The sequence below is a fragment of the Postia placenta genome (assembly GCF_002117355.1).
Source record: "Postia placenta MAD-698-R-SB12 unplaced genomic scaffold POSPLAscaffold_1, whole genome shotgun sequence".
Taxonomy (NCBI): domain Eukaryota; kingdom Fungi; phylum Basidiomycota; class Agaricomycetes; order Polyporales; family Adustoporiaceae; genus Rhodonia; species Rhodonia placenta.
The window spans coordinates 3,125,522-3,137,830 of NW_020169832.1; the positions used below are offsets into that span (position 1 = coordinate 3,125,522).

Sequence of the window (12,309 nt, forward strand, 5' to 3'; positions counted from 1 at the left end):
CTTGGAGCCGTGGAGAGCAAAGCGGCTCATAGCAGTCGACGGGGAAATCGTGACTCGCACAGAGGCGGTCGCACCACACGATCCAGATTTCCTTTTCAAGAACTGCCGATCCTCTGCCGAGGCCATCGCGTCGATCGTGATCGACGCGGGCGTTTATTTACATTACCAGCCACACTCCGGTTCAACGTCGTGAAGTTCACTGGTCCCAGTCAGACATGCCTGAATTGCCAGGTCAGTGCTTTACTTTCTTAGATCACAAGTAGCATGTTATATAGCTGTTTGATTTCAGAGGTGGAGAGAGCCGCGAAACTTATCCGAGACACGGCCATTGGCCACAAGATCATCAGAGTGGAGACCGTTGAAGACAGCATCGTTTTCTCTGGCTTGAGTCATGAAATCTTCGTAAGCTGAATCATGGAATCAGTACCAAATCGAATTGACTGTTTTGCAAGGCAACAACTATCGTTGACCGTACTGTCACAAGTGTAGGAAGATATGGCGCGTCTTCTTGAGTGTCCACATGGCTCTAGAGCTAACGGATGAGGAATCCTAGGCAAGGTATTCTATATTCAACTAGATGGAGAAGGTAAGGTACCGGTTCTGCACTTTGGAATGACTGGAATGCTTCAGGTGTGCCTCGCGTCAGATGTATTCGGTACATCGTTCACGCCTCTTAATTTAGGTCAAAGGTCAAATGGCCACATATTATAGGGAAACACCGCGGAAAGCGTCTACGGACTGGCCACCAAGATTCATGAAGGTATGTCCACTTTCTAACGCGCGAGTCAATGTAGTAGACTGGATCGTGTAGTTCATTCTACATTTGCAACACTCAACAACTAAAGCCATCACCGAAGTCGCGTTCCTGGATGCGCGACGACTTGGCCGAATCAGACTGTGTACTTCACCACTCACGGAACCTCCTATATCTTCCATGGGATTTGATCCTATACTATCCATGCCCTCTCTTGGAGAATTCAAGAAAGGCGTGCTGAAGCGTTCGTGCCCCATCAAGGCCCTGTTTCTCGACCAGTCATTCAGCGCAGGCGTTGGAAACTGGGTTGCTGGTATGTTCTATTAAGTGTACAATGCAATTTGATCTTACATGTTGCTCCGATAATAGATGAGATTCTATATCACGCGCGAGTGCATCCCGAACAGAGATGCAATACATTAGCAGACTCTCAGCTACAAGCTCTGCATACTCAGACGTCAGAGGTTTGTCGGATAGCCGTTGAAGTTAATGCAGATGACACCAAGTTTCCCGACGACTGGTTGTTCAAGCATCGCTGGGTGAGTGTCGTCCAACTTACCTTCGTATACTGATGGCTGAGCCTTTGTGAAACGGAATATCAGGGAAAAGGCAAGAAGCAAAAACATACAATGACTCTGGTGTGTTTCTCTGGTCCAACGCATGTCGAGAGCTCCGTTCACATCCTCAATGTCTATCAGCCCACTGGGGAACCAGCTACAATCAAATGGATAAACGTTGGCGGGCGCACCTCGGCATACGTTGCCGAACTGCAGTGTCTCTCATTCCAAAGCAGACTTGGCGAGCCGGAGGCGTTGCCGCAATTGCAATACGACAACGATGGGAGCGAGAGCGACCTGACACCGTTATCAGATTCGGAAGACGAGAAAGCTGGGAAGAATGCTATAGGCAAGCGTAAGGTCTGTCCGGATAAATGGCCCCAGTGATCATTGCTGACATGAAGCATCTCAAGAAGAGCTCAAAATTCTTTCCGCGGCGGTCAGTCAGGCAAAAGACGAAACCAAATTGACATCTTGTGACATTATATATAATGTGGACTCCTATTAGACGAAAGATATTGTGCGATACCCTAGCTGCCATCTATGAGATGCATATACCAATACTTAGGGGTGAATATTCACGATTCTATCGCGCCGAAGCCAATGTAGTTGAAAATACTACGCATACGTTGTATCACACCTCATCCGACAAGAGCAGATGCGGCATGGATGACTAAACGTTCTGCATCGATAGACCGCGGTGTGATTGTGCATTCAAAGGGCCCAGGGTGACTAGGCATTTGGCTTCAGCCTTTGTGATCACACTTTGAGCGTACATGCAAGCTTACCAGACGGCTCCTCCTCCAAAGGTCGCCTTAGGTTTTATTGGCAGTCCATCCGGACCAAGGGTCTGACAAATGTCTAATGTCGCCAGAACTGTAGCTGTCACGATGAACACTGAATCATCCGCAAGACGCTGTCCGGGGCATACCCTGTAATCATGAGATGTTGACCTTGATTCCCGTGTGAAGCATCATTAAGATTCAGAAAGTACCTCCTTCCATAACCAAAAGTAAAACATCGCGGATCAGGGTTGAGGCCATCTTCTTGCTTGAGATATCGCTCAGGTAGTATGTCGAACGGCTGTGGGTATAGCGCCGGGTCGTGCACAACAGCCCTATGTTGTGTTAGCAGACCAAGAAGGAAGACTTAGTCGACAACAGACCAGCTGTTGGCAATGACTATTGACTTCTCCGGAATGTGATACCCCGCGTATACACCATCCTGGGTGGCACAGTGCGGCAACGCTTAAACAGAGGCTTCAGCAGGGTCATAGCAGGGTGCTAGTGGCTGGCATACCTAGCGGAAACACTTGATTGAGGCGGTATATTTCCTTGATTAGCCCCTCCACATAGGGTAGCTGAAGACGATCGCTGAAATTGGGCAGTCGGTCAAATCCCACGACACGGTCGACTTCGGCCTGGGCTTTTTGTTGAATATCTGGGTAGAGCGTCATCGCGAGGAACAACGCTTCGAGAACGGACGTCGTCTATAGGCGTTTCAGAGGTGGTATAAATTCACAATGGACACACAATATCTCACAGTATCAGCACCGGCTTGTAAGAAGAATCAGATGACGAATGGGCTAGCAACATCATGGACTCACCCACGTAGAACACCATTGCTGTAGTCTTGTACATATCCTCTTCGTCTGGCGTTGGATGAGGATTGTTCTCAATCAGGTTCGCAGTAAACGAAGGCGGCGCAGTACCACGAGCCTTTGAATGCAGGATAGAGAATTAGATAGACGCAACGACACCTCGTTTTGTAGAGCACTACTCACGACTTGCGTCTGCACATGATGGTACGACTCGTCTGCCAGGCGCTGTAGTCGCTCAGCCATGGCACCCGCGGTTGCCTTGAATCCTGTACCTGGCATCCAGTCGGGAACATGCATCACTGGCACAAGTAGCCGAGATCAGCCCCTGAGGACTGTATGCTGTGTACAACTCACGAAAAGGCAGGCTGTCAACCAGGAATTTTCCAGGCTGTACAGCTCGCGAGAAATCCTCGGCGACCTGTTCGGCTAACTTCACGTAGTAATCCTCGAAGGTTTCCACCTCGTATCCATGGGAATATTGGAAGACCACGGAAGCCATGAACCTGCATTTTAGGCATTATGAATTCAAAAACCAGAGACATCATAAAGATTACAGACCATCGCAGGTTCAGGCGGAAATCGGCCGGACTGCTCATCAGCCGTGAGACTAAATGGATGACCTTCATTTCTTGCATTCGCTGTACCTCTGGCATATTGCGGGTACTTAGGCTATTCGTTATGAGCTTACGTCCTTCCTTCAGGCGACCTCCATAGTGCTCCAATGCGATGTATCGGGAGAACCCGACCCTAGCGTGCTATCAGCGCGGGTATCTTCAGATCAGCAGTGCTACAGATACTACATCTCGCCTGCCATGGGAACGACGGGTCTGTCTGAATAGTGAACACTCCTTTTGTCCAGTAAGTCTGATATAGCACTAGCTGAACTGAGGACGATGATAGAACGACCGAGCACTGAGAGGTGCATAACATCCCCTGCGATAGTGCGGGGACCGCCTGTCAAATCAAATCTGCGCAAACATACGGAAACGTACCATAGGTCTTGGCCCATTCGGCGTATTTCAGCCATTGTTCCGTCAAAGGTACCTGGAAGGTGTTTCCGACAATGGGGAGTCCTGAAGGACCAGGTGGATATGGCCAGCGAGCACGCTGCTTTCGTAGCCAAGACGCAGCGGTAAAGATCAAGATACAGACACAAATCGCGTATATGATTCCCGTAAAGCCCATCTTGACGGTATCGCGACCGATGAGAAACGTCGCCTACAGAGGCTATTGCTGTCTACACCTCCTCGCATGAGGCGTGGTTTTATACTCTCGCGTGAGCGTCACATGTCCCCGTGGCGCTGCGCTTACGCTTAGAAGGCGCACCAACGTGTCACTTCTAGTTCAAATGAAAACGTCTAGACTCTGCTAGAGCAAGAAGTTTGGGCACTTGTCTGTTGTATTGAGTGGTTTGGCGGCGCCAGGATGTATTGCGGATACAGCTGAGAATGGTTCCCAAATACCCGAAGATGACCAAGAATGCCGCGCACCTATCATTTGTCAGTGAAAAGAGCGACAGGCGGCGGGACGCTGTACAATCAAGCACAGTCATTTTTGTACGCGTAGCATTTTCAAGGAGAAATGGATCGTCTAGTGCAGGAAGTGGAGAAGCGACAAGCTTCAACCACCTATTCACCGGGGATCACCGCACGGTCTAGCACCAATTTGCATGTGCCTCAACTGTAATTTTTTTGACATTTTTATGGCATGTAAGACTGCTATCAGCAGAGGGGCCGTGATGGATCAAACATTGAAACAGCCAAGACTTCATTTTCATGACATATAACTCATAAATACTTGAGACTAGTGAGGGCATTTTCGAGTTTATGACAGTTGATTTCATACCGTTAGACCTGTTGAATTCAATGTATGCGTCAGCGGACTTCGGGTGGAAATAGGCGGGCCCTGGAACCAACGGCCTACTTTTGTGAATTGAGGCTGTGACGATACTTTGCCGGGTCCAAACAGGCCGGGACCATGGTCCCGAGCATTCCCGCATCAACCCCGCTTGCGCCCAAATATCCTCGGGTAGGTTTACTTATCGATACGGAATTAGCTGGAACCATAGATCAAGCAATCGAGCAATCGAGATCTGCTTACGTGATCTGTTCCTCTAGACGCTCGCGCGCATCTTGAACTCGTCTTTCAACTCTTTCACTCAGTTCCGCATACATAGAACATTGTTCCTGCAGCCGCTACCCTACCTGCCTTCTGCTGCAAGCCAAATCCCGCTTTCCCCGTATCATAATACGCTCAATATTAGGACTCTGACACATCTATTAACGTGACTATGAATTATGTTCAGGTGAGTGCTTGCTACATTATTGTAGATTTTCCCACTGACGACTCTGCAGCTAGAGAAACTCGGTGACTTCGTCTCATTGCTTGAACAGAGACCTTAGACTCACATATGTACAGGCGAGGGTACCTATGCCACGGTTTACAAGGTAAGTGGCAACTCCAGAGCGACTTCATAGCCATCGCTCAACGTCCTATAGGGAAGATCCAGGACGACAAATGAGATTGTTGCATTAAAGGAGATTCACCTCGATGCGGAAGAGGGCACTCCGTCCACTGCGATCCGAGAGATATCGCTCATGAAAGAGCTCAAGCACAACAACATCGTGCGGCTATACGATGTCATACATACCGAAACGAAACTCGTCCTTATTTTCGAGTACTGCGATCGTGACCTCAAAAAGTACATGGACGCCCAGGGGGAACGCGGCGCACTCGACCCCCACATAGTGCGAAGCTTCATGTACCAGCTGCTCAAAGGTACCGCGTTCTGCCACGAGAACCGAGTCCTCCATCGGGATCTCAAGCCGCAGAACTTGCTGATCAATAGGAAGGGCGAGCTGAAACTGGGTGACTTCGGCTTGGCGAGGGCATTCGGAGTGCCAGTAAACACCTTCTCGAACGAAGTGAGTAGATCGCGCCGCCTACGTTGTCTGCATTTAACACATGTTACCGCAGGTGGTGACATTATGGTATCGCGCGCCGGATGTCTTGATGGGCTCGCGGACGTACAGCACCTCGATTGATGTTTGGTCCTGCGGCTGCATCTTCGCGGAGATGATATCCGGAGTGCCTCTCTTCCGTGGAAGGGACAACCAGGATCAGCTATTACACATTATGCGCATTATTGGCACGCCAGATGAGCGCCTCCTACGCAAGATCGCAACGGAAGGGGTGCGTGCCACACGCTTGTCGCGATACCATTGACTAACTTCCGTTGCAGCAAACAGAAAACGCCCAACTGAAGCAGTACCCGCGCTATCCGAAGATCCCGTTTTCGCAAGTCCTTCCCAAGGCATCGCCTCCAGGTACGTTTCTTACATGGCGTCCCAGATATTGACTGACAACATTGCTCGAAGCATTGGATCTTCTGGAACGCCTTCTTCAGTTCGATCCTTCTAAACGCATTACAGCTGCTGAGGCGCTCCAGCACCCCTATTTCATCGGCAACATTCCATATGCTGTTGGACAGCCCATTCCTGGCATGATGGGTCCACCTGGGTATACCTTCCCCCCGCAGCCGCAGCAACAGCCGCAACAAGAACAACAGGGACAGCAGCAGCAGATTGTGGCTGCGTACCCACGTCTGCCCGAGGGGACCAACCCATCGATGGTGACCTACACGCCCGCTGGCCCACCGCACAACGGGATACAACGCTATCAAGCTGTCTATGCCCCGGGATACGTGCCACCTAACGGCGGGCAACGATGACACCTTTCATGCCCTCGATATCTCCTGATTTCCCTTTCCGGTTACTTACTTTCCATAGACGCTTTACCTGCGCCCCGATGAGTTTATCTCCGCCTCTTTCGACGTGTCCTACCTTCTCTGCGCCTTTGGGAATTACTACCAAACTCGTGTTCGTTTCTCTCCGCCATATTTGTACTCCATACAAACATAGGAATAGATTTCAGTACTGTATTATTGTAACAGGTTGTTGTATGTTGCGGCGTAGTCAGTTCGGAATGTAGCGTGTCTCTTCAATCGACTCTTATTTTGACTGCTTGGAAAGAAGCTAGCGCTATTCATTCGACTAGATTGATTATTACGTGCTTGATTACTCTCAGTACGGAACTTTGGGTTGCCCGGGGCCATGGATTCGAACGTGCGTGGAGGTACATGGAGGCACGTGATCTAACGCGTCCGTCCAATGAGAACGCGGCCCAAGATTTTTCTGCTTTCTCCGGTAACAGGTCCATTTCCACCTACCTGAACACTCCGCCGAGCTTCTGGTCGCTGCTATGGCCTCGACCCCCTCAAAATCCCGCAAGTCTCGCACAAAACCACCCAAGGGGAGACCTGCCGCGACCTCGACAATCTCGCAGCCCGCGGTAGCAGACCATTCGACGCTAACTTATTTGTCTACATTTTCACCTCGAGGGGACCTCTTTGCTTTCCTGTCACTTGCTGTCGACAAACATCGCCTACGCATATACGACACTGCTACGCGGCAGTCCGTCGCGGAACATGTCGTCGATAATGCTCGAGTGACCTCTCTCTGTTGGGCCCGCCTCGACCCTTCAGACTCGCAAAAACATGCTGCAGAGGATGCAGAGGCATCCCACCAGCCGAAGCGGAAACGCAAAAAGCGGAATAGCCAGGCGGCTGCCCCAGATGTTGAGGACGCCCCTGCACCGCAAGTGGTGGTTCTGGGACTGTCGGACGGCACTGTATCGCTCTTCTCTCCTAGCCATGGGCGTATAGTACGGACGCTCTCACACACCTCCAGTACCGCTGACATTCTCGCCGTCGCTGCGGATGGTCAACCGAGCGACCATACGTCAGCCATCTGGACGTCTAGCGCGGACGGCACAATACGGCTATGGGATGCCAATAAAAACGCTGTGGTAGGGAGCTGGACCAGCGACGACCGAATACCATACTCTGCGCTCGCCACCCGACCCAGGGCCGACGAGGAGGGTCGGACGGACGTGCTTGTCGCGCACCATGCCATTCGTCTCCTGTCAATGTCCACCAGCTCTTCGGAAATGCAGCTTTCCGAGAACGCTCAGCCGAAAGAATTGGCAAGATTCACCGGCCATGCTTCATCAATACGAAATTTGCAATGGCACAGCTCTTCCCAGTTCCTCTCACTCGCCGAAGCAGATCGGTTTGTGTACGTCTGGGATGTGCCAGAAGGGTCTGCGGAGGGCAGAGTTGTAGCGTCTATTCCGTTGGATTCGGACGCACGGCATTTTGCCCTCTCATCATCATCGTTGCTTACTTTATCCGCCTCGGGGAAGATCTCTGTTTTCGCCTTTCCCCAGGACCTGACTGCAGAGGCAGGCTCGAAGCAGAAAATCCCCAATCTGTCACCCAAGTCGACTATCCCCGTCTCGAGCAAGAAGGATGCGGATGCCACTGCTGTCGTCGCTGCGTCATTTGCGGCGGGCGAGCAAGGTCACATTCACGTCGCACGACTAGTCAATGGAGTGCAGCCTGTATTTGATGTCGTGGTGAGTACTCGAATCAGTCATGTACATATATCGTGCCAATCCTGCTGTGCAGTCATATCTTGACGAAACAGGAGCTTTTTTGGAGGACATTACTATCACCTCCTCGGCGGCAGATTTGGTGAATGGTGTGGACGGCGTGGCTGTAAGTTTTATGTGTTCCCGCGATCTGCATTCACGTCCTCAATCTCAAAGCTTGTTGGTAATTCTGATAGGGTGCACCCACCAAACGCTACAATGAATCCTCGTCTCTTGCAGTGCGGTCGGGTAACGAGCTGGGCCAGGATGCATCAATGGACGATATTGCCATGCGAGATGTCGACGGCGATCTGGACGTAGACCTGGCGGAGCTCAGTCTCGGACAGCGGCTCACAGCCCTTAACGGCGGAAGGGACACCGTTCAGCGTGCGTCTGACTCTAGCGATGAGGAGGCTCGTCCAGGGACACGCGATGAGCGGCGCAAGGCCGATGAGACGATCGAGGCGGTGCCTGCCACCTCTCTTACTCGCACGCTCATTCAGGCGTTGCATTCGTCGGACGCGCGTCTGTTGGAGACATGTCTTGCACATTCCGACGTAACCTTGATACGCAATACCGTGCGCAGGCTCCCGCCTCAGCTCGCAGTTCCGTTGATCACAGCATGTGTGGAGCGGTTAGGTCGTGGGGCACGCGGAGGGAACATGAAGGGCGGAGGTGGCGGCGCGAGTTCGCAGCGGGGTACTGCGATGATCAACTGGGTACGCGCCGTGCTCGCGGCACATAGCGGACATCTGATGACTGTGCGTAATTTGGATCTGCCTCGTCCCGTCTCTCGCTCATGAGTCTGGCGCACTACTAGATGCCTGACCTTGTCGCGCGCTTGTCGGGCTTGCACACCACGCTCGCGACGCGACTCACGCTGCAAGATAGTTTACTTGCGCTGAGCGGTCGTCTGGACATGGTGATGTCACAGATCGATATGCGCGCATCTGGACCGCCTGCACCGCTGCCTCTGCCGAAGGGTAAGAAGGCGAAGAGGCGGCAGGCGAAGCGGTATGTAGAGGGCGAGAGTGACGCTGAGGAGCCCGCAAGAGCACAGGAGGACCAGATGGACATTGAGGTTGGGGTGGAGAGTGGGGACGATGGGGGCAGCGTTGAGGATGTCGAGCTGGGTGCGGACGAAGACGAGGAGGGAAGTGATGAGGAGGAGGATGAAGAGGACGACGAGGATGATGATGAAGAAGACGACGAGGATGAGGATGGCTTTGAGTCCTCGAAGTTAAATGGTTTCATCGATGATGAGGCGGAAGAGTACAGCGAGGAGGAAGACGACGATGAGAGCGAATGAAGTACTTTATTATCTGAAGTATCTTATAGTGGTGTTGGTTGCATGCCTGCAAGCCTTTTCTGTACATCCGCTCCTATCTGCTCATTGTTGGATCACATTATCTGGAGAATGTACGGACAATTGTCAGACGATCTGAGCCAGACCAAGTTGGAGGATAGTGAGCGTCAAAATCGGTGGCGCGACGCCATTCAACCTGGACCGCCATTGCCAACTGGTTCATCTGAGCTTTCCTCCGTGCTTTGATTTGACAATTTCTCTTGCATACTCTCAATCCATCTACGACGTGCTCACCAAGGTACTCGAACCACATTGCATTGTCTCCAGCGCAGATAAGGACTTTACGTTGGACACGCATCAGGCAAGTCCCATTCGTGTTAATGGGAAGGCCGCTCTTGGGAAGAACAGAATGTCAGCACCGCAGTAGTTGCTTCCTACCTGACCTGGCTGATGTAGCATGTTCAAGCTAATCGCGAGTCGCCACCCATACCCAACGTGTCTTTGTCGTCTATTTCGTCTGAGACAACTCGGTCGTCCATATTTCCCCACTTCGTACCCCCCTTGGCTTCATCTTTGGAGCTCACTGCGTTCTCTTCTTCCACACAACGGGTATTGGAGGCACGTAGGACTTTCGCGTCCATAGGTGAAGAAATTGCTACCACCCAAGCCAGCTTGGCCCGGGCTACGGCTTTGGTGGACGCTGCCTTTGATCGCCTCCGCGCCCTACGCAACAGCCTTCCCTCGGACTTATCCCCGATGCCTCCACACCACTCTCCGGACGCGACTCCTGTGCAGCGAGCGCGCTTGGCCGCGAGTAATGCTATGGGCCCGAGTCACAATGCGATTGTTTTGTCTGGGTCAGAGCTTTCACGCCGGAACACCGTGGATGAAGCTACCGAAGAGCCTGGAACGTCATACTCACTCTGGCGCGACGCGGATAGGGGCGCTACGGAATCACCGTATATAGCGCAGGAGAGAAGGATCATGCGCACAATTGTCGACGTGCGCGAAGCTCGTCGTCGCATGGAGGATAACCTCGCTTCTAATGCGCCCCCGGCGGACCCTATCCGGCGAACTGGCTCTGCAGTAACACCTTCACAAAGTCGACGGGCAATGCTCGAGGCGAACATTCGCGCACGGCGGGACGATAATACTTCCACCGAATCGTCAACAAGCATAGGAAGGCTCGTTGCGGCCCGCACGGGGGGCGTCTCACGGTCAATATCGTCTGCTGTATCCAACCGTTTTACCACCCTGACGGCCGATGCTGCACGGCGTGCTCTCGAACTCGCCAATGACTCAGAGAGGGACAGCAGCATCAGAACTATTGCCGAGCACAATGCGAGGCTGAGTCGGCTCGTGCAAGATGCGCGTTCAACCAGGTCAGTGGCGTCAACATCGACCACCGAAACAGATAGCGGCACCGAGCGGGAGACAGATACTCACAGCTCGGCTTCGCAAACCAACTCAGGCTGGAGGGCGGTCCCCAGCCAACCTCAGTCGTTTGGAGAACAACGATGGCGGCGGCGCAGCAGGAGGCCAGCGGAAGGCTCGACCACCCTCATTGTCTCATCACAGATATCTCCATCGGAAGCCAACGCCAGTGACGCATCAACTGGCGAGACGAGCTACCGCATGCGTCAGCACTTGAACGTAGACAGCGAGGAGTTCGTTCATAATGTCACACCGAGCGAATCCGATCGCGACGACCCGTACAACTGGTTGATGTCGCGGGAGGAACTTTTCACGGACGCGCGGCGAGGGGGTAGGCTACGTCTTCCTCCTCGAGATCGCTATAGCTCCACGACACATGACATTTGGACTCCTCCCGAAATCATCCGGAGACGCGAGCGGGACCCGCAAAGTTCTACTAGCCAGGGTAGTACTCGTGCTCAAGGAACCTCGACTATTGCATCTTCGTCACGATCGCGAAGGCGTGGATGGGGTATGTTCTTGCTGGATTTCGTTCCAAAAATAAACTGAAGAAATCTTACAGCACGTCTAGACCAAGATGGCAACGAGATCCCGACAGACGAGGAAGACGAGTACGAGCGGAACCGTGCACTAATGCGCGCTCGCGCTCTCCAGCTGGCAGGCCGGCAGGCCCCCGTCCGTCTAGAGCGGGCCCCTCCGCCTATCCCGCCTCCTCCGCTGCCAGAACACCGGCTATCATTTATTCCGACGACCCAGTCGATGCTTCGATCGCCACCAGGCGAGTCCAATGCCCGTGTGCGCATCAATTCCATGCCGTGGGCGGCTATACCGTCTGCACATTCTGACGTGAATACGCCATTCGTGCCGCAGGAGGAGGTTGATGAGGACGAACCTCCTCCAGTCATTGGCTCGAGCAGGCCATTCGTTCCTAGTCTCCTTCCACTGCCCTCTGTGGACATGTCCTCTAAGAGGCTCTCGCAACAACATGTCAAGTCGCGCATGTCGATTCAGCCCATTCAGGTGCAGGAAGGGTTTGCGGGGCGTTAGCTGGCATCTGTCGATGTCTATCATTTTCAGGATCATATGTTGCACGCCATTTTGGTCGTAACCAAGTGCATCATGAGGTATATACCCGTACTTCGGTGACATAGCGGGTCTGGATGAACGC

The 12,309-nt window shown here is 52.6% G+C and overlaps 5 protein-coding genes across 5 annotated transcripts; 4 read left to right on the forward strand and 1 right to left on the reverse strand.

Moving 5' to 3' along the window:
* Positions 1 to 282: 282 nt before the first annotated feature.
* Positions 283 to 1,527, forward strand: POSPLADRAFT_1108213 (hypothetical protein; the record flags this gene model as incomplete). Its single annotated transcript, XM_024483324.1, has 7 exons — positions 283 to 402; positions 453 to 483; positions 545 to 630; positions 683 to 760; positions 812 to 1,067; positions 1,124 to 1,293; positions 1,357 to 1,527. Coding segments are annotated over 7 exons (912 nt in total), but the record flags the coding sequence as incomplete, so codon positions are not given.
* A 933-nt stretch (positions 1,528 to 2,460) lies between these two features.
* On the reverse strand, positions 2,461 to 4,096 carry POSPLADRAFT_1052012 (hypothetical protein; the record flags this gene model as incomplete). Its single annotated transcript, XM_024480230.1, has 9 exons — positions 2,461 to 2,558; positions 2,611 to 2,800; positions 2,854 to 2,867; positions 2,918 to 3,029; positions 3,095 to 3,210; positions 3,266 to 3,414; positions 3,470 to 3,658; positions 3,712 to 3,844; positions 3,904 to 4,096. The coding sequence occupies 9 exons, from the start codon at positions 4,094 to 4,096 to the stop codon at positions 2,461 to 2,463; spliced, it is 1,194 nt and encodes a 397-aa protein (XP_024344695.1).
* Positions 4,097 to 5,201: 1,105 nt separating this feature from the next.
* On the forward strand, positions 5,202 to 6,941 carry POSPLADRAFT_1072610 (hypothetical protein; the record flags this gene model as incomplete). The annotated part of the gene is made up of 7 exons (XM_024482529.1): positions 5,202 to 5,216; positions 5,266 to 5,278; positions 5,330 to 5,358; positions 5,410 to 5,835; positions 5,888 to 6,103; positions 6,153 to 6,237; positions 6,289 to 6,941. The coding sequence occupies 7 exons, from the start codon at positions 5,202 to 5,204 to the stop codon at positions 6,639 to 6,641; spliced, it is 1,137 nt and encodes a 378-aa protein (XP_024344696.1). The 3' UTR covers positions 6,642 to 6,941.
* POSPLADRAFT_1176894 (hypothetical protein) lies at positions 6,937 to 9,710 on the forward strand (the record flags this gene model as incomplete). The annotated part of the gene is made up of 4 exons (XM_024488451.1): positions 6,937 to 8,386; positions 8,439 to 8,522; positions 8,599 to 9,162; positions 9,222 to 9,710. The coding sequence occupies exons 1-4, from the start codon at positions 7,172 to 7,174 to the stop codon at positions 9,708 to 9,710; spliced, it is 2,352 nt and encodes a 783-aa protein (XP_024344697.1). The 5' UTR covers positions 6,937 to 7,171.
* Positions 9,711 to 10,463: 753 nt separating this feature from the next.
* On the forward strand, positions 10,464 to 12,188 carry POSPLADRAFT_1052015 (hypothetical protein; the record flags this gene model as incomplete). The annotated part of the gene is made up of 2 exons (XM_024480231.1): positions 10,464 to 11,652; positions 11,704 to 12,188. The coding sequence occupies 2 exons, from the start codon at positions 10,464 to 10,466 to the stop codon at positions 12,186 to 12,188; spliced, it is 1,674 nt and encodes a 557-aa protein (XP_024344698.1).
* Positions 12,189 to 12,309: the final 121 nt, after the last annotated feature.